This window comes from Eremomyces bilateralis, assembly GCF_010015585.1.
Source record: "Eremomyces bilateralis CBS 781.70 unplaced genomic scaffold P152scaffold_2, whole genome shotgun sequence".
In the NCBI taxonomy this organism is placed as follows: domain Eukaryota; kingdom Fungi; phylum Ascomycota; class Dothideomycetes; order Eremomycetales; family Eremomycetaceae; genus Eremomyces; species Eremomyces bilateralis.
In genome coordinates, this window is record NW_022985068.1 from 1,965,807 (window position 1) to 1,984,640 (window position 18,834).

The following is an 18,834-nucleotide window of genomic DNA, read 5'->3' on the forward strand; positions in this document are numbered from 1 at the left end:
CTTTTGAGAACGAGTCCGACGGAATTGAACGACGTGCGAGTGAGTCTTGGGGGGACAGTTGGGTGCCGATCCAAGCGCATCGACGACAAGGACGTACCTACATATCCAGCTACCTTCCGTATAGGATTGGGCGTGGGTAGTCGCTTGTGGTAGCCTATGAAATGAGGCACGAGCTGAAGAATGTATCGGCTGTTTGGCTAGATCATTAGATAGGTGTTGCTGCAACATAGATATCAAAATAGTAGTTCGGACATGGACTATGCGTCGTCGCATCGAGGGGCATGGTGAAGAGAGCCCCACACTCCACTCATCCTGTCTTACCTATTACTGCATCTGTATTTGTTACATGATGTACGAGGACTGAGGAGGGCCGGGTCGAAAACCATTGGCTGCAGCCATGGATCGAAATGCTTTTCACAGCCTCGCAGTTATTCGTGACCACTCACCCGTCGCATGTGGCAGGCATTGCAAAGCGCAGATAAAGGCTAGTGCGATTGCCCAGAAATGGCATCTGTTCACCTTTCTCAGACAGTCCCTGCTAGTATCAAGCGGACTCTAGACAAGGTGAATTGTGCAATGCCTTTAAGATCCTAACGCAGGTCAGGGCCGCGGAGGGGAACAGTAGGGCAGGGCTTCTTACTATCCACCATCCAACATGTGAGATATGTTGGAAGCCTAGAACTCCATATCAATCTTCTGTCGTTGCTAGACTCCTGAGAAGTGAGATTTTATCGAACGGGAGGAAAATGGGCGCCGCCACTGCCGCAGCCCGCAGTCCCGCCGCGGACAGGTCTCCGCTGTCCGCATGAAGGTTCCCAATTCTCTCTTGTCGGGAACCCTGTTCTGGACATGGGACCTGGACGTCGAAAATGTCGATATCACTCAATGATGTTGGGATTGGACTGTCCTCGAGTTCCTATTTGATGGGCGATCTTCATATCCAGGCGACCGCCGCGACGGGGTGGGTAGCGAAGGCAAAGCCATTCTGATTCTGTTAGCCAAGGAACGGTTATCCGGGATGAGACAGCACATGGGATGATGCGATCCTCCCGTCTCCTCCTGCCGATGTGGGGAACGACATGGAAAGTTGTTGGAAAACACAAATGACCCTGTCTTGATAAATTGCGGCTGTTCCAGGTTGGAGGCTTCGCGTCCTTTTCTGTCCTATTTGCTCCGCGGTAGCGAAAAAGAATGGAATGGAACGGAGGCTCAAAATTGTGGAGGATCTGAAGGATCACTTCTGATACAGATGTGCAGTATCCTTCGACGCAGACGAATCCGTCGAATGGTTCTCTAGTTCCCGGCAGGATCTTGATCTAACGTAACGGGTGGGATTAATACACCAGTGCCGGTGTGTTCTTGGAATCGAGCATTGCGTAGTAATATCCGAAAGCCATTAGTTAATACTGACGAGGCGACTTTGGTGCTAGGTTGTGACCTGCAACTTGCAAGATTCCAACGCATACATCATCTTCTGCGTCATTTCAATCTCGTTGGGAATTCTTCCCTCGGGAAATTCACGCATCGATACCCCCAAACTAAATGGCTCGTTATCCTTCACAATCGAGAATGAATATGGCTCTCAACAAAGTCGCAACAAAACCGCAACGCTCAACTCTCAAGTCCTCTGAATAATATTACCCCCGAGGAAGTGCCGCTCCAAGCGGCGGAGAGCAAACGTGCGCAGAACTTGGCGTCTTCCTCCAACAGTTGACGATGTCGACAACAAAGACAGCGCGAGATGCACTGGCTAACAGGCTAAGTGGCTATTATTATTCCCGACCTTGCCGTACTATGTACATGGGCGGGTTGGTGTTGGGACCACCAGCAACGGTTGGTGCTTGGCTCCATGATGATTCGGGATCCTACATGGATGCTGGATGGTTTCGTAGCCGTCGCTGAATACCCAGTCGACAAGGGCGATCAAGTACTGCCTTGTGTCTAGAGTCCAGGCTCCAAACATCTACCCAACCCAGTCAGATGTATCTTTGCTGCACGATGACGGCGAATATGCCCCTGGGAGCTGGGGAAAGATACCACCATGAACATCGCCATGTTGTCAAACCTAGGTCATCGTCCGGTTTTCTTGGGCATCCAGGGAGACCTGGTTAATGGCACCAGTAGAACAAGCTTGAATAGGCTTTTATAATAGGGCAGTACCGAATATCTTGTCGTTAATCCCTTAATTTGCTGCCGCCATGCCATCGTGTACATCCATCGCGGAGATCGTCCAATTGATGGTCTGTGGCGGGGATTTATATGCGATTGTATTCCGTATCCATATTGCCTACCAGATCTGTTCCGCCCAATGCGAGTCATTGAAGGATATTGGCAACGTAGGTCATTCTGAATGAATGTTTGACCGTTTTGAATCTGTGCCGCCGAATCGATTGTTCCACGTTATTTCTTGAGCAGGTTTCGCGACGCATTTCAAGTCTCAATGTTCCATCCGCCGCTCCCCTGTCTTGGCGAAGGATTCCTTATCCACGACGTGTGCATGGGACCCCTTGATCAAATGCCTAGTAAACCCTGGGAATTGGCATCGACCGGAAACCCGGAAAGGAATGGACACTGGGTGGCTAGACCCAGGACTGACTGGGAGGGTATTACTCCGTATCGCTGTCAGAATCGACCTGAACTGCGACAGAACGGCTCGATTGGCTTCAGGCTCATTCCCTTTCTTGGCTTGTTGTAGAGTTTCCGTAAGTTTGAGGGTCCTAAGGCCATCGGACCTTGGCAGTTGGATAGTAGCGTAAATAGTAATACAACCAATTCTCAGCCAGTAGCAAGGGTTGTTGTTGAATCAGCAGCATTGTTGATTGATATCCTTCTGACCCGCAACCAGGGTTGCCAGTCCCTCCTGAATGATTGGATCGGGCTTGACAATTGAGTACGCGAGTCGATGTTGGTTAGTGAAGAGGATGATGCCGTACGGGATGTGCTCTCTACTGTTAACCCTCAAGATGTCCCAAAATAACGTCGTATTGGAGTCCAGACTCCAGAAACCAGTCACTACGCTCACTACTCAGCATCAGTGTATGGCTTTGATATATGAGAGTAAGCGGAGGGTTTAACTGTAAATCTGGCGGAGTACGGTCCAGTGTAGCTGAGAGATCCACTGGAACGATGAGGTACCGCATACTCGCAGGAGTCTTCACTGTAGATCCTTCCCGCTACAGGAATGACGTCTAAAAGGGTAAAGCAATTGTAGTGCGGCACAGGCCACAGAGAATCCGACCCCGCAACAGCAGAGATAACCTAATGTGATGGTTGAGCGTGGAACATCGCAGGAAAACGGCCAGACAGAAGAAGCAATATGAGCACGTGAAGGATCTACAATTGAACGACTCCTAATGTGCAGAGCCGTCAGCCGAGGATATGATGACGTAGTTAATTGAAATGTAGGATCATAGCAAAGGTAGATGCTTAGATAAATGATTTATTGCAGACTCAGAGCTTCCTCGACAAGCTTCTCGGCGTCCCAGTCGTATAATTCGTTGTTATAGTTGCCCAGTAACAATTTACCTGGCAGACACGAACGTTAGATATCCGATACACACAGAACAGAGGGGGTTGTCCACCTACCAACAGATGGGAACTTGCCTATGAGTCCGAGGAAAAAACACATCATAAACTCTGCCACCAGGGTGAGTTCTCGCTTGCCACTTGCAGACTGGGCGGCGAATGCTGCGATCTTCTGGACTCGTGGATTGCGAATTTGGTACAGCGTCTTTGCGGTCCGGTCAATTGCTTCTTCTTCAGTCATGCTGCCGGATGCAGCTTTCTGCAGAAATCCTCTGAGAAGGAGCGCCAGCGTCAATGAGTCTTCCAAGGCTTGGCTAACGCCCTGACCAGAAGTCGATTGTAAAGCATGTGCAGCATCGCCAATCAATATAAAGCCATTTCCGCCCCAGGTAGGCAGCTCTGGGAGAGTCCATGTTGGGTACACACTGTCAACCTGAACCTTGTTGATGATATCGTGAATTACCGGATCCTTCCAGTCTTGATGCCGTTTCCTCAGCTCCTCGAGGATTCGATCACGGTCGATAACTTTCTTGTCAGGCAAGGAGTCGTCCTGATAGGTGCTCCACCACATCATTTGGTTTTGATTAGCTGGACGGTGCGAACCATAGCCAAAAAAGCCATTGCGCCCAAATGTAAAACACAGAGTTTTGTCACGGAGGACATGGTCTGGCAGTGGCATCTCGACGAAGCCGCCAACACCGAGAAGGCCCCTGAATTTGATCTATGTCAGAGTGACTTGCCATGTAGCGAAGGTATTAAACTCACTCCGAGACAGCATCATATTGGCCTTTGTCTTCGATGCCTTCGAGAGCAGCGTCCTTGACCTTGCTCCAGACTCCATCGGCTCCAATGATGAGATCTGCCTGCTCATCCTCCCCTTTGTCGGCAAACTTGATGCATGGTTTTCCAGCTTCATTCCGATACGCTCCAGAGACCTTTCGAAACGAGATATTATCCTCTCCAACGGCATCCTTGAGGCATTCCCAAACAGTATGTCTCGCAATGCTCACGCAATGCTCCGGTAGCTCTTTTCGATCAGTAGCCGGTGTTGTAGCCAGCACAAACCCTCTGGCACTTCGGAACGTGAAATTATCACAGACGAATCCTTCATTCTCGAGCCTATCATGGATCTGAGGGTCCAATTTCCGAACTACACGCATGCCATTTGGTCCAACCCCTAACCCTCCTCCCACAAGGGCTGTAGATGCATTCAGCTCTGCAAGTGACGAGGTTTGAACATTGATGTTACTTCGATGAGATTCAAATATTGAAAGCTGATGACTTGAATTATCCGGTGAAAGGCGAAGATGTTTCTTGAGATGTAAATATGCTGCGAGTCCGGCTGGACCAGCGCCAACGATGATGATCTTCATGATGATTTCGCGAGATGCTCAGAACATAAGATAACCCGACCAATTCCTATAGAGTAGTGTAAGCATATCGTACCAAATGGCTTCTAAATAGACTTTACGTGTGGACAATGCGACGACGACAATACCCGCGACGCGTGGCAACGTGCCGACAAGAACGGTGATACCTGACGCTTTGCGTAGGCACAAACAGGTATTGATAAGTGATGACGATGAGAGGATGACGAAACTTTCCTATGAACAAAGAACAGGAAATTGCGACAATTGGAGATGGAAATACCTAGACTCGTCAGCCAGTGTTTGACGATGGTCAAATTGCTAATGCTGGCCGTCAAATACGAGTACACGTGGGGGGAAATACGAAGGGTGCAGCACGTGAGTAGCCCGAGCATGCGGACTTTGAATGGAGGAATGAACTGAAGGTCCAGAAAGATATTATTGGCAACCGGAATGTATTGTGATTTTCTCCAATTTGATACCGGTACAATCATTCAGGCATCAGTTCTCAAGCAAAGACCTAGACCATAAGAACCAATCGGGATAGGCACTGAGCCTGAGCCATGTTTTCCAGGTATAACAAGGCATTCTAAGATCTAAATCCTGAGTCCTGTTTATTTTACACCTCGGAGAGTACCATTTGGATGCTTTTCGAATGCCTATGCAAAGAGATGTTGGGGAAATGCCTAGGATGCATGCCAGACGTTAAAACCTGCAGTCCACTGCAAGACACTGCCCCTAGAGCACATTCTCAACATTTCTTGACTCCCGTAATGCCGCAAGCTTCTCAATCGCCTCATCGAGGGGCATCACGATCTGTGGCGCCTTGCTATCCTGGTCTCGCACTCGAATGCTAACAGTTCGCTTTTCCATCTCAGCGGCACCGAGGACTAGAAGTGCATATTAGCATTTGCAAAAAAACCGAAATCGAGCTTCACGTACCCATGATGAAGTTATACTGCAACAACTGCCCATTGCGGATCTTCTTGTTCAGCGTGTTCCCGCTGATATCCATGTCCGCATGGAATTGATGCTTTCGTAGAAGCGCGTGAACTTCCTCCACATAGCTATGCGCATTGACCATGACGGGGACAATAAGAACCTGTCGCGGGCTGAGCCAGAACGGCCACTTGCCGCCGAAATGCTCGATCAAGATGCCAATGAATCGCTCGAAGCTACCATAAACGGCGCGGTGGATCATGACAGGCCGGGCATAGCCAGCGGGCAGCGGCTGTTCCACGAATTCTGATTCTTCTCCCTTGCGGTCACAACTGCTCTTGGCCTCGGGTTCTGCAGCTGTTGGTGCTGATTCAGGGGCAGTGACGACTTTAGCAGCTGGGGGAAGCTCAGGTTTTCCTGCGTTCTCGGAAACATGGCCGACATCGTCGGTGGCATAACGAAGATTGAAGCGCGCGGGTAGGACGAAGTCTAGTTGGATAGTGGCGCACTGCGCTGGTTAGTTGATAAGTAGGGGCTGCAGTAGAATCAAAGCATACCTGGAATTGCCGTTTTAGAGCATCCATGATTGTGATGTCGATTTTGGGACCGTAAAATGCCCCATCGCCAGGATTGAGCTCCCACTTTGCATTCCCAGCCTGGCAATACTCGTCCAAAGCCTCCTTCAGCTTGTCTTCGGCCTTGTTCCAGGTGTTGATGTCACCGAGATATTTCTCCGGCCTCGTGGAAAGCTTCATGCGGAACGTGAAGCCGAACTTGCCATACACAGTTTGTAAAAAGTCGAACATCTCCGCCATTTCGTCTCGCAACTGTGACTCGGCACAGAAGATGTGAGAATCATCCTGCACGAATCGACGCACGCGAGTAAGGCCGCCCAGAGCTCCGGACGCTTCGTTGCGATGCAAGATACCGAAATCAGACATTCTGATGGGTAGCTCTCGGTAGCTGCGCTCCCGGTGTGCGAATATCAGAGTATGACCGGGACAATTCATCGGCTTCAGTGCCCACTTCTCCTTTTCGATGTCAAAGGTGAACATGTCATCCTTGTAGTCTGGATTGTATTAGGTTTGGTACTAGAGGACCGGGGGCGAGATACTCACATTGCCAATGGCCCGACCGTTTCCAGAGCTCTGAATTATACATGTTGGGAGAGACAACTTCTTGATAGCCCCTCTTCCAATACTCGGACCGGATGAAAGCCTGGAGTGTGTTGTAGATGATAGTGCCATGGGGAAGGAAGAAGCAGGAGCCGGGTGAAAGCTCGTGGAAGAAGAAGAGCTCTTGTTCTTTCCCAATCTTCCTATGATCTCGCTTGGCGGCTTCTTCGAGGTATTTCATGTGCTCGTCCAGCATCTTTTTCTCAGGAAATGAGATGCCGTATATACGCTGGAGCGAGTCATTCTTCGCGTCTCCGAGGAAGTACGAAGCGGAATTCTTTAAACAGATAAGCAAAATCCCGAATCAAATCATTTCGGCCTTGGCTATGCCTACTCACCTTGAGGACTTGGAAGGCTTTGATTCGGCCCGTATCTGGGACATGAGGACCCCGACACAAGTCAATCAGCGGTCCGCACCGATAAACCGTGGTGAAGGTGCCGTCGGGAATCTTGTCCTTGATGATGTGCTGCTTGTATTTGTTCGTTTGGAACATTTCCAGGAGGTCTTCTTTCGAGAGCGTCAGTCGCTCGAACGGTTGCTTGTCCTTGATAATGGACCTCGCAAGGGTGGTCAGTGGCTCTTTGTCTTCCTCCCGGACAGGTTGCTGTTCGGGCAAGGCCATCTCGTAGTAGAAACCATCGTCGGTAGGCGGGCCAATGCACAGGTCACAGCCAAACCTTCTCTCCGCTGCTTCTCCTAGAATGTGCGCCGAAGAGTGCCAGAAGACTTTCTTGCCTTCCTCATCATTGAAATCCAGGAAGGAGAGCTCGCAATCGCTTTCTAGCGGCCGGTTGATGTCCCACAGCTCGCCATTGACCCGCGATATGACGGTACGTTCGAGAAGAGACTTGCTTATTGAGCGTGCGACTTTCGCAGGCGTGGTTTCCCAGGATTCTCCGATTTCAATCTTCCCGTCTGGCAGAGTGATGTTGATGGGTTTCCGGGGTTTCTGTGCGATTTCCGCGTCGTGTTTTGCCTTGAGCTTTTCGAAGATGGCAATTCGGTGGTCGAAGTATGGAGGAGGAGGGCTCAATTCGAGGTGTTTGGAAGCAGAGCCGGTGTCTTTGCCCTTCTTGGCCTTACGGACCGGAAGGGCGGTTTCGGCCATTGTTGCGAAAGGTCGAAATCGAAGGATTTGAAGGGGATTTTGCGCGCAGATAGATGCAGTGGAGATCTTCCGGATGATGTTGTTGCGGAGGAATTGAGGAGATGGCAGCAATCCGACAGTCATCTGAATGGAAACAGTTGCCGTGGACTCACACCGAGGATTTTGTGAATCTGTGGGAGCTGCATATTATGTACTGCGCGACAGGAGACTGTTGGATCGAGTGGAGAGTCCAGTCATACATCGTCAATTGATGCCTTACTATGCCTCAGGCCAAAATCACCTTTTGCATGTCTGTAACAACATGGAATTCAGAAATGAGGAGTTAGTCATTATTATTAATATCATTTTATGCGTCCGGTCGATAATACGGAATCCTCTCTCTTGGGTCCGAATACCAATACGGTTGGGTATTGAATTGATATTTGGCCGGAACACTTGGTAGTTAACTTCGCTAGTCAAGTCTCCTCCGTTGATCAAGCAATGATCGGTTTCACCTCCGTAGTCAGTGACCAACGGGACCACTTTTGAACTCTCCCCTTAACAGTTCTATATCTGCCAGCCATACTCTATAGTGGAGCTTATCCAGCATAAAAACAATTAGGTTGAAGTGTACGCATCTAACCTCTGGCAAATCTCAGCTTGGGCTACGTTAGCAGCACTGATGTCTCATAGCACTCTCATCCGCGAAGATTAAAAGCGAGACGGTATTCTGTCCGGAAACGGTAAGCAGCGCGCTCAAGATCGCGGCAATAGTGAGAGATATTCAGTGTGGCATCTTCATATGGTGTTAGAACCCGAAACCAAACCCGAAACCAACGCAGTCCGCTTCACCATAGTGGAATGAATGCAACTGACATGTAACATTGAAGGAGATGCCGAGTAAAGAAAATTGTCAGAGAAATGGACTCAGAGACACTTGAATCCCCATATTGAGCAGATGTTCATGCAGGAATTGCCCAAATGCCCAGGTATCACGAATGCTCCCCTTGAAGAACGAAGTCCCGTGTCCAGGTAATGTTATGACTAAAGGAACTGTTCACGAAACTAGGAATCTGTGCCACCAGTCCGGACAAAAGAACGGCCATTACTCACTTGACTCGAGGACATATGCCCGTCCATAGCAGAACGGGTTCATGCCATCTAGAGCAAGCTTATCCAAGCAAGTCTAGCTAAGACAAAAGAGAAGACAAAAAGAGGACTTGGAAACATGAGAAGATTGAGTCTCGACATGACGTCGCGAGGATGTACCGGTTGATGCCACTGGGTGACATCGAGTGGGAGCCTAGGCCATAACATAGGATGTGGTGAGAAAAGATATGTATCCGCGCAGTACTCGTTACCTAGGTTCTAGCCCCGAGTCTCCTCAGGGATGGTTCCCAGGGTTTCGGCAGCACCATTGCAGCAATGATATCCTTCTACATCCGCGGACGGCTGCAGACAGCATGTGCCTGGATATTTGACACCTGCATGCAGACTCCAAACCCTGGAGCCACCGCAGCATATACAGGTATCGTCCTCACATGCACTCCCTGTTCGGAGGCTTCACCGGTTCATTCAGCCTATCTATCCGTATACATGGACACTATTAGCTGTCGTCCACGGCCTCTGGGGTGGATTCCGCCTCGGTTTCCAACGGCCACGCCCCGCGAGTAGGAGGTGGCATGCGACACGCGGCACATCGCACGAGGTACGAGATTCAGCCCCTCAGTGCGCCCAGCTCATGGTTGGCGGGAGGGAAGGAGGGAGGGAGGGAGGGAGGGAGGGAGGGAGGAGCGGGCCTTACCGTGTCTGGATTGGTCCGGTCCGCGAGGTTGCTGCCTAGTCTAAATGATTTGGCAGGGGTTGGAAGAGCCTATGAGAGGGTTGTGTAACCACACGAATGTGAGAATTGGCAAAGGCTGCCAGACAAGGTTGGGGGTCGAAGAACATCGGAGATGGTAGCGGTACTTGAACATGCACGCTGTATATGAGATGTCGTTGGGAGTAGGGCAAGGTCCCATCGGGAGTACCTCGGTAGAGTTAGGGTACTCCCACCATGCAGTAGCGCAGCGCAGCCACTCCTGGTGTGACGTGTCGGATTGGGCTCGATTTGGTCTTTAGATGGATGAAGAAGGACACGGGGGAGGCGTTTGAATTTGTGACTCAAGAAAGCCAAATGCTAGTATTGTACACGCGAAATACGCTGTATCTTCGCTAAATGGATGTCCCACGCTAAACCATGCTCAAAATTCAAACAGACCGCTTGGGCACCTACCCATCCACGACCTGCAAAACAATCGCGAGATGAATCCAATCATCTTCACGTATCCACTCTTGTAGGAATCTTGACCTGCCCCCTCTTTCGGTCCTCGTGCGGGAATCCGTACCGCCATCCCACCCCAGCGGGACTCCTCCCGTTCTTCCCGACCGAGTCGACACTGATATCCTTGAACCGGAACTCATGCCTCTTCCCCGGCACGACCGTGACCTGCCTTTTCTCCCGCTCCATCATCTTCTGTTTCCTCCGTTCTCGGTCCTGGATCTCCCGCCGCTCCCGCTCGTCGATCAGATTCTGCCGCACGGCCGGTGGAAAATTCCGTTCCCGATGCTCTTCGATGAGCTGCGGGTGAGGGATCCGGGCGTCGGCAGGGAGGAGATCGGTGTTGAAGGCTCGACCAGCGTCAGCGCGTGTGAAGTCGCGTGACTCAGAGGTAGGGTAGAAGATTTGTTGGGTGGTATGTGAATGTACGGGTAGGTCGTTGATGTCTTCGTGTGGCTGAGGGTCGTTGGGGATATAAGGGGTGGTCGGGAGCATATTCAAGACGGCTTGGGCATAAGGTTTCGCGAGAGATTTCCCCTAGTGGCAGGTGTTAGAATGATCCGCTAAGTAGCTTTCAACGAAGTTTTTCTTTCCGGGTTGCGGTATCAGTGCAAATAATTTGTAACCATGTGGTTGTCTTCAAGACTAATCGAAAATATTGGAGCTCATCATATAAAGGCGGGCAATTGGGGAAGAAAAAAAGGACGAAGATCAACTCACATCTTTCTGCCAATCCTTTTCTATCTGCTTCATCCTGACCACCGCGCCTACCCTCTCCATCGATACGGAGAACTCAGCGCTCACCGAGCGCACACTGCTTCCGTTCACCACTACTCGATTGTAAATCTCCTCTCGGAGCTCTTCACTGAGGACTGACTGGCTGCGGAACTGCGTATTTAGGGGGAACGGCATCAGATCTTCCAGCCTTTCAGGTGGCAGTTGACCATCACTGGTGGCATTTGCCTCCGATCCTTCCTCGCCCTTTCTTGTGTTCAGTCGAAATAGCTTGCCACTGGGCGAGTACGCGTTCAGGTAATTTGTTGATCCATGTAATGGATCTTTGAACGCGCTTCCAGGACCTTCGAGCCAGCCATCGGCGAGTGCTTTGAGCGATAGCTCCTCCTCTTCCATGGGTTTGAGCACCTCCCCTTTTTCAGCGGTTGCTTCGAGTTTGCGAAAGTAGTGGGATGAGCGGGTAGATGTTCGCGAGATTGATAGGCTGGAGAGTTGGGAGCAGGAGGTGAAGCGGGTGAGAGAACTGCTCCCACGCCGAAGCGCGTGTTGTGGAGCAGCCATATCAATGGGTGTTGGCTGAAGGTGATGCTATGAATGGAATTGCCTCTCAAATATTGTAGGTTTTCTAACTTTTGCGGAAGAATTGAAGTTTGATGAGAATAATACTGTATATTGCGAAAAGTTTGTGTTGCAGTCAAAACCCATCTCATCCACCTTTCAGTTTTCACCAGCTCAGATATGGAAGCCGAGGATTAACCGTTCCGTCCCTGGCCTCACGGCTACCACTCAGGGGTACCTGAACGTAGTATGTCGGTTGGGCTGTTGCTTGTTGATGCAGATGGTGGACTAGATACTGGCAAGTCGGATTCTGCAGGATTTATTACGTGTATCAAGTTTCTATCATATGCATCGTAGCTGCTGCAGATAATACTCTAGAACCCGGAGGACTCCAACCTCGCCGGAGATATGGCTGTTCTGGGAGTGCAACACGACAATGAAGACCTGCATATGCATCTCAACCGGTTTCGTAGGAGCTATACCATACATTAGATTGTCTAATGCCATGAGGGCATTTAGATGATGGTGCTCGAGTTGTAACATCATATCACAAAATTGCATCTAAATTCAATCCAGTGTATTCACTCCATGTCATTCATTGAATTCGCTAACAAGGAAATAGCCATATGCCAGACCACCAGTCCAATGATGATTTGGGCAGGATCCCAATGTACATTATGCCGTTATGCCCATGCACGCAAGGAGACAATGCGCCATCAAAGATCCGGTCCTAGTGAATGAATGGGGAAAACACCTCATATGATCAAGCGCTCCGGGGCCAGGCGTTTTAGAAACCTGAAGAATCCCCGTAAGCACCCCTAACCTAGGAGACCGTGAAAAAAGTCGATAATGACAGACTCCAGGATGATGTGCACCTCCAAATGAGATGGAAAACCATGATGTGTGTACTCTTGCGTTTCATGCCGTCTAACTGTAAGGAAAAAGAAAGGGGAAAACCAGGGACCGTACGGTCCTGGGAAGAGAATCCGAGATCCGAAGGGTTTAGGGCAACAACCTCATTAGGATCCACCGCAGCGGAAAGTGACCTTGGTGTTGCAAAGAGCATTTCGGGATAGTGGTCGCTGTAGCCCTTCCCGCCACATCCTCCTGATCACTTGAGGTCGCCGTCCATGCACCTTCAAGATGCTCTTAGGGGAACAGCTTGTGAACGCCAGTGTGCAACTCCGCATACAGCAAAATGAGACCGAAAAAGAGGGTATTCTAGCGTGTCAACACAAATCCGACATCGGGACATCGAATCGTATCGTGTGAGATCGACCTGCACCCCATTTGAAGAACATAAAGACCATAGAAAGGAAGAGAAACGCCATGTTTGGATATGCGTCCCTCATGCTGCGCCATGTGAATGGTCGCTGAACGTAACAGTCCAGCCCAATGATGCGCAGCCATGTACTCCCCCTGATGGGGATCTCCTTTGTTTCCTCCTTATGACCCCATAGAAAAGAAAACAACCCAATAAGGCATGCCATGCCCATGATTTCCTTCCGAGGGCTCAGAAACACTCCATAGCACCGGCCTCGTTGAAAATGGAAATCGGCAGCAGAGGGAATCTTGTGCGGAAAGGACAGAATGCGGAAAAGAAGCGGGAAACAAAGCAAATGTGAGATGCCAATTCCTCCAGAAACGACTGACATGAGCCATGCCGAGAAAACCCGTCGCAATGCCGTGGAAACCCCACAAGCCAAACAAAACCACCATCTTCCCCGTGTGTATGCTCACGAAGGGCACCATATCAACCTGCTAGTGCACCACGCTCGACTCCATGCAAACAAACCCCAATCCAAGCACCCGGCTGCTGGTGCCGAAATGATCCATCCCCGTTTTTTATCTACCCATCATGTACGCCGAATAATCATTTCCCATACCGTGAAAACCATTGCTCCCTGCGCCACCTCCAGGGATTGGCTGCCGCATCGCCCCACCGATCGGCGGGCCGAATGCAGATGCAGATGGGCTGAACATGCCCAACCCCGCGGAAGAGCTGCCAATTGGACCAGCCAACCCTGGTGGCGCGGCGAGTCCAGGGGGAGGACCACTGGCGGAAGGAAAACCTGGAGGGGCTCCCATATTGCCAACGTGGCCGCCTTGAGGAGTGAGTGGGGTGGTCGGGGCGACGTTGGTGTTGTTGTTCTGGATGGAACGAACACCGAGAGGGTTCTTGGAAAAGGAAAGGCGAATGCCACCTTTGACACTGTTGTGAAGAGGATGACCGTATAGTTCATTGAGAGCCTTGGTCGCAAACGAGACATCCTCGAACTCGACGAAGCACATCGGTCCGTTTTGCTTGGTACGGAAGCAGAGACGCTTGTAGCCTCGCTGTTTGGAGAACATGGCTTTCAACTCGTCTTCGGAGGTGTCGATCGGGAGGTTACCAACGTACAACGTGTTGCACGGGGGATTCTGGTCGGCCGGATTCACCGGTGGGTAGTTGTGACGTTGGTAGGGTTTCGGGTTGATGTGAAATGGCCCAGTAGCTCCGATCCCGCTCATGGGAGATTGCAGCGACGTTGGTGAGAGGGCACCGTTGGGGGATTGCATCGGCATTCGTGGCGATGCAAAGCTCGACATCGGCGGCGATGGCTCCCGGCTTCCTCGGTTGACATGCTCCACGGTGTTCAGGGACAAGCCGTTGAATCGGGAGATGGGAAGTTGCGGATTCGTTGGACGGCGGGAGGAAACCGCATGGTTCTCTCCGCTCTTCGCATATGCGACGGGATCTTTGAGAAGCTTCCCCGTCTCTTCATCTTCGACGTTGATCATGGACTTGCTCGACACAAAGGTGTTCCCGATGGGCGATTGAGGAGAAAACAGGCTCGACAAATGCGGGTTCGGCTCCGGCATGGCAAACGAATCGGATGTCAACCCTTGAACTCCGTTCGGAGGGGACATCTTCTCCATGGACTGGAACGTATCATTGTATCGGGACGGTTGCCGATTGGCATGCCCGTTCGGTGGGGACATCTGGCCAGAGATGGATCCGTGACGGGCGAGCGAGTGATCCACCGTGTTTCGTCGGCCATTAAAGTAGCCGGTGAATTCCTGCTGGAGCACTTCGACCACCATGTTGGCATCGTTCGAGGTGTTGGCTTTGCCATGCAACCGATCGGTGGCTTCGTTGGCGCCATTGAGCGTGCGGAATCGTGCGACCGCTGACACAAAGCCGTGGTCCTCCGGAATGTCCGCGCCGATGAAGTCGACATTGATCAGATCCTTGGCGAAAAGGAGCATGCTCCGCAGGGTTTCGATGGTGGTGCTGCGCGGGAGCCTGCGAAGGAGGATGGTCGGAGCAAAGTCCGTGTCGGGATTGCTCACCGGATGTTCCAACATGCTGAAGGACAGCAGGCTCCCGCTCTTGTCCCCGACAGCCTTGCGATCACCTCCAATGGGAGGCAAACCGTAACCGTGGGAGACTCCCGCTGCTCCAAATCCGTCCGTAAAGGTTTGTTGGGGAGGCGAGTTCGAGGAGGGAAATACGGGGAGGAAGGAGCCAGTGACGGCCCCATTGGAACTCGTGCTGCTCGGACTTGGCCCACCGGCCATGTCGACGATCGTGGGGTCGCCAGGCGACAAACTTAGAATGGCGGCGGTGGAAAGACGCAGGCGTCGACGGCGAGACCGCTGCGATTATATAGCCAGTCGAAGCGGACGTGCAGCTCTAGCATGCGCGACAACCACGCCCGAGGTGCCGCGATTGGGATTGGCAAGCGATGTGGTTCGAAATGCAGTCGGGTGGATGCGTGTTCTGCTCGCGATCGACTCGAATTCCCTCGACGGTGTCGTGGCGGAGCCCGTCGAACATGAAGGATTGAATGGCGATGCGGGATAGGGAGGACGAAGGCGCAATCGGACGGTGAGTTGACAATGGGTACTCGGACTCGGGGCTGCAAAGCTGGCGTGGGACGGATCAGGTAAGACTTCGGAAAGGAAAAGTTACGGTTGGTGAGAGAGGGTGAAGGTTTCAAATGGGAAGATGACGGCAATGTCTCAGAAAGTTTCGAGGTGCGACCGAGACGGCACCACCACCAGCAATCGACTCACACGCTACATCAACCCAGGTCCCATATGCAGCATGCGACAGCTTCCTTAGAGACCTGCGGGCTGCGAGTTGCGACCTTGCCGCTTGCGCAGGATGAGCGGTTGGCCAGGACAGGGAAACAAGGCTAGGCAACGTTGCCAATAGAACTTAGAACTTTAGAAGGGGGAGATCCGGCCGTGCAGGACTCAGCAGGAGGGCATGCGACAGGATCCTCACGGTGATTGGGAGACTTCAAGAACAAAAGGGCCAGAGGGGTGAGAGGCAATTCCTCTTCAATGTCCAGACCACAGGCAGCGAGGATGCACTGAACCGATGAGTGGAATCCCCAGTAACCCAGGAGTTGTAGTCAGTACCCACTCTCCAGTAGACCCGATAGTAGCGGAGCTAAGGCAGTAGTGTTGAGGCTTGGAGGGAACTCAAGGATTCTTGGGAATGGTGGAAGTGATGGAGGAGGGGGGGCCGGGGGCCATGGACTGGGGGTGATTAGGGGATTGGAGGGAGAGTTTACGGCTTGAATCACTTGAATGGCAGGGCTGGGAGATGAGTGACGAGTTACGAGGATGGGCAATGGAGAGATGGAGAGGTGGAGGCCGGGAGGGGGGGAGGGGAGCGTGCACTGGGCCACTACTCACTAGTTCAGTGGAAGCCAATCTGCCCAATGATAAGATAAAGACTGCAGAAGTTCTGAAGTTCTTGCCTGAAATTCTGAGTTCTGGGGAACTGGTTGTCGATAATTCAATATGCCTACATCCGATGGGATGGATTTGGTGGCAAGGACTGGGGATGGTGGAGGGGATAACGATGATGGAACTCGGAGCCTGATGGCTATGCTGTGGTAAGTACCTGTCCTCTAACAGATTACAGAACTGAATGGATCGTTCGAGGTGAGGCAGTGCGCCAAAGTCCAAAACACAGGAACCGAACAATGAGAGTAGCCATGCTCCATTATCGTAAGTACAGGTATTCACCAAGTACCGTACAGTGTACACACCACATACGGTCGTCTACCTGAATCATAGGGCAGGCAATGGATAATTAAGACAAGCGGAATATCACTGTATCGACTTTGTTTGCCCGAGAACAATGAAGACTGGGCATTCCTTGCAGAAAGCTCGCATGCAGATATCAACACATCGTATGTCTCATATGCGTATCATGCCGGGCATCACCCTGCGGTAGTAGGTGGCAACACGACGAGTCCAATATCACACATCGTCGTTCCAAAGTCGCAACAATTGGTACTTGAGGTACTTACCTACCAACCTCGAATCAAGGCACGATCATCTTTCACATGTATGGGAGTAGACATTAAACTCCGTTTCAAAATTCTAGAATTCTATGCTTCCAACTCTTTCGCAGTGGCATTCGATTCGCGCTAATATCACGCCTTCGAGTCGGGTTTAGGGCAAGTTGACTTATCACGATTTTCCTGTCCTCCCGCCTCGCATGCGCCGGCGCATAGGGAGAGGCCAGATAATGGTATGTAATAGTGATGTGCTACAGAGTCAGGAAGAGTCCAGATGCACGCCCCCGAGCCCCTCCAGTTCGCTCTCAGCCTCAAGGATGAAGGGCTACTCTCTGGCGGAGTCTCCAAGTTCTCTCCACTTCATTTCGTCAGCAGTCAGTGAAGTCTCGAGGAATAGCAATAAATATTACCTTGCCGGTTCTCCGTACTTACCGATCAGTGTCATAAATACCTTCCCAGGGATCCAAGGGTGAGAGAGCAGAATTGCAACGAAAGCCACGTCAGCAAGGATGCGAATTACCTGGCACTCGACCCTTCGTTCCGTGTCTTCTTGTCCTGATACCATTTCAAGATGGACTTGCACATCGCCCCTCCAGCTCGTGTGCGACGCACACCATCCTTCCGACATAGCCTTCTGCCTTTGAGTGTTTGCGTAATGTTGCCCTCCATAAGCGACGTCTGGATCCCCATGATGATAGGATATAATATTTTCTCAACAATTGGTCGTCATGAGGACTCCTTTTTGCATAGCCTCAGATTGAAAGGCTGAAGCACGGAAATGAGTCCAGAGTCCTCAAGTTCAACCAACAAATCCTCCTCTCGATAGTGGTACCAGCCTTCCGGGTTATCGTCTCGCTTGAAGACCATCATCGTACAGGATGTCAATCCCCGAAACACCCTGGATACCCCCTCCGATGGCGTATGATTTACGAACGATCGGAGCGGAGGCCAAATCTGCCGTCTCGAGTCAAATATGTGGTGTAGGTTCCACAACAGGGTGGGATAGGCCGGAAAGCCCCATTTTCGTTGAGGGAGGGGAAGAATGTCATCTGTGAATCCATCCGCCCCTCCATGGCAGGATTTGAGGATAGATGTTCCCAGCCCATTTCCAGCGCTACGGCTCCACGTTGAGCGCCAGGTTGGCCTACAGCGAATGAGAGCCGCGAGTCGGTCTTGGTTTGATAACGGTTTCTTTCGTGGCTTGGTCGCCTCTGTCGCATGTTCTTGTTCTGCCCCCTCCACCACATCGATACCAGGAATTCTTCCCGCCCGTGCCAATCACGTTGTCAACAGGCACTGCGACACAATGTGAGCATTCGGCATTTCATCCAAAGGCATGTGGTGAAGAGGAGAATGAGAACTGAGATTTGCCAAAAGTCCTCGAGGCTGATAGTTGCACGGCCTTTCAAAACCCTTGGACTCGGCATATCCGCATGCACCCGCTATGCGGCTATCAACATTTATCCCCCGAGAACACCGAATGGTAGCCATGACACTGGGCGAAGTCCTGTCGAATGGAATCGCACTCGGCATTGCCGTGCCACAGATGCTGCGGAAAATGTCCATGTAGGATCATGAATCTGAAGGACGAGCTCGGGAAGTGTGGCGTTGTGCAAAGAAACTCTCTCAGACATCGTCCTCGCTATTAATCTTGGTCGGCATGGCTGCTTACGATGCCAATGATATCATGGAGAACCTGCTCAAATGCCGCTTGCGAAACGACCGCTTGCGAAACGACCGCTGGCGGCCTGATTGACACAGGTGGATTATCGTGATTCTCAGCACCACCGTCTTACCTATTGAGGATGTTGCAAAGGGTCGGGG

General features: G+C 51.3%; 4 protein-coding genes across 4 annotated transcripts; all 4 read right to left on the reverse strand.

Annotated features, from left to right (window-relative positions):
- Nucleotides 1–3,439: 3,439 nt before the first annotated feature.
- P152DRAFT_464179 (FAD binding domain protein) lies at nt 3,440–4,898 on the reverse strand (the record flags this gene model as incomplete). The annotated part of the gene is made up of 3 exons (XM_033680546.1): nt 3,440–3,525; nt 3,586–4,235; nt 4,291–4,898. 3 exons carry the CDS (start codon nt 4,896–4,898, stop codon nt 3,440–3,442), a joined length of 1,344 nt encoding a protein of 447 aa, XP_033538350.1.
- A 421-nt stretch (nt 4,899–5,319) lies between these two features.
- Nucleotides 5,320–8,306, reverse strand: P152DRAFT_454947 (threonyl-tRNA synthetase). The gene is made up of 5 exons (XM_033678687.1): nt 7,345–8,306; nt 6,950–7,283; nt 6,389–6,900; nt 5,835–6,339; nt 5,320–5,782 (listed from the first exon to the last, which is right to left on the reverse strand). The coding sequence occupies exons 1-5, from the start codon at nt 8,113–8,115 to the stop codon at nt 5,631–5,633; spliced, it is 2,274 nt and encodes a 757-aa protein (XP_033538351.1). The 5' UTR covers nt 8,116–8,306; the 3' UTR covers nt 5,320–5,630.
- Nucleotides 8,307–10,319: 2,013 nt separating this feature from the next.
- On the reverse strand, nt 10,320–11,835 carry P152DRAFT_454949 (uncharacterized protein). The gene is made up of 2 exons (XM_033678688.1): nt 11,135–11,835; nt 10,320–10,951 (listed from the first exon to the last, which is right to left on the reverse strand). The coding sequence occupies exons 1-2, from the start codon at nt 11,708–11,710 to the stop codon at nt 10,415–10,417; spliced, it is 1,113 nt and encodes a 370-aa protein (XP_033538352.1). The 5' UTR covers nt 11,711–11,835; the 3' UTR covers nt 10,320–10,414.
- A 1,909-nt stretch (nt 11,836–13,744) lies between these two features.
- On the reverse strand, nt 13,745–15,016 carry P152DRAFT_381990 (uncharacterized protein; the record flags this gene model as incomplete). The annotated part of the gene is made up of 1 exon (XM_033675747.1): nt 13,745–15,016. A coding segment is annotated over one exon (1,272 nt), but the record flags the coding sequence as incomplete, so codon positions are not given.
- Nucleotides 15,017–18,834: the final 3,818 nt, after the last annotated feature.

What these genes read in the sequence shown, in the direction of transcription:
- P152DRAFT_454947 (XM_033678687.1), bottom strand. Translation starts at nt 8,115, where the DNA reads ATGGCCGAAACCGCCCTTCCGGTCCGTAAGGCCAAGAAGGGCAAAGAC. An exon ending in CTCTAAAACGGCAATTCCAG is followed by an intron (nt 6,340 to 6,388) that starts GTATGCTTTGAT and finishes TAACCAGCGCAG; the next exon opens with TGCGCCACTATCCAACTAGA. An exon ending in GCAGTATAACTTCATCATGG is followed by an intron (nt 5,783 to 5,834) that starts GTACGTGAAGCT and finishes ATGCACTTCTAG; the next exon opens with TCCTCGGTGCCGCTGAGATG.
- P152DRAFT_454949 (XM_033678688.1), bottom strand. Translation starts at nt 11,710, where the DNA reads ATGGCTGCTCCACAACACGCGCTTCGGCGTGGGAGCAGTTCTCTCACC. An exon ending in AAAAGGATTGGCAGAAAGAT is followed by an intron (nt 10,952 to 11,134) that starts GTGAGTTGATCT and finishes ACCTGCCACTAG; the next exon opens with GGGAAATCTCTCGCGAAACC.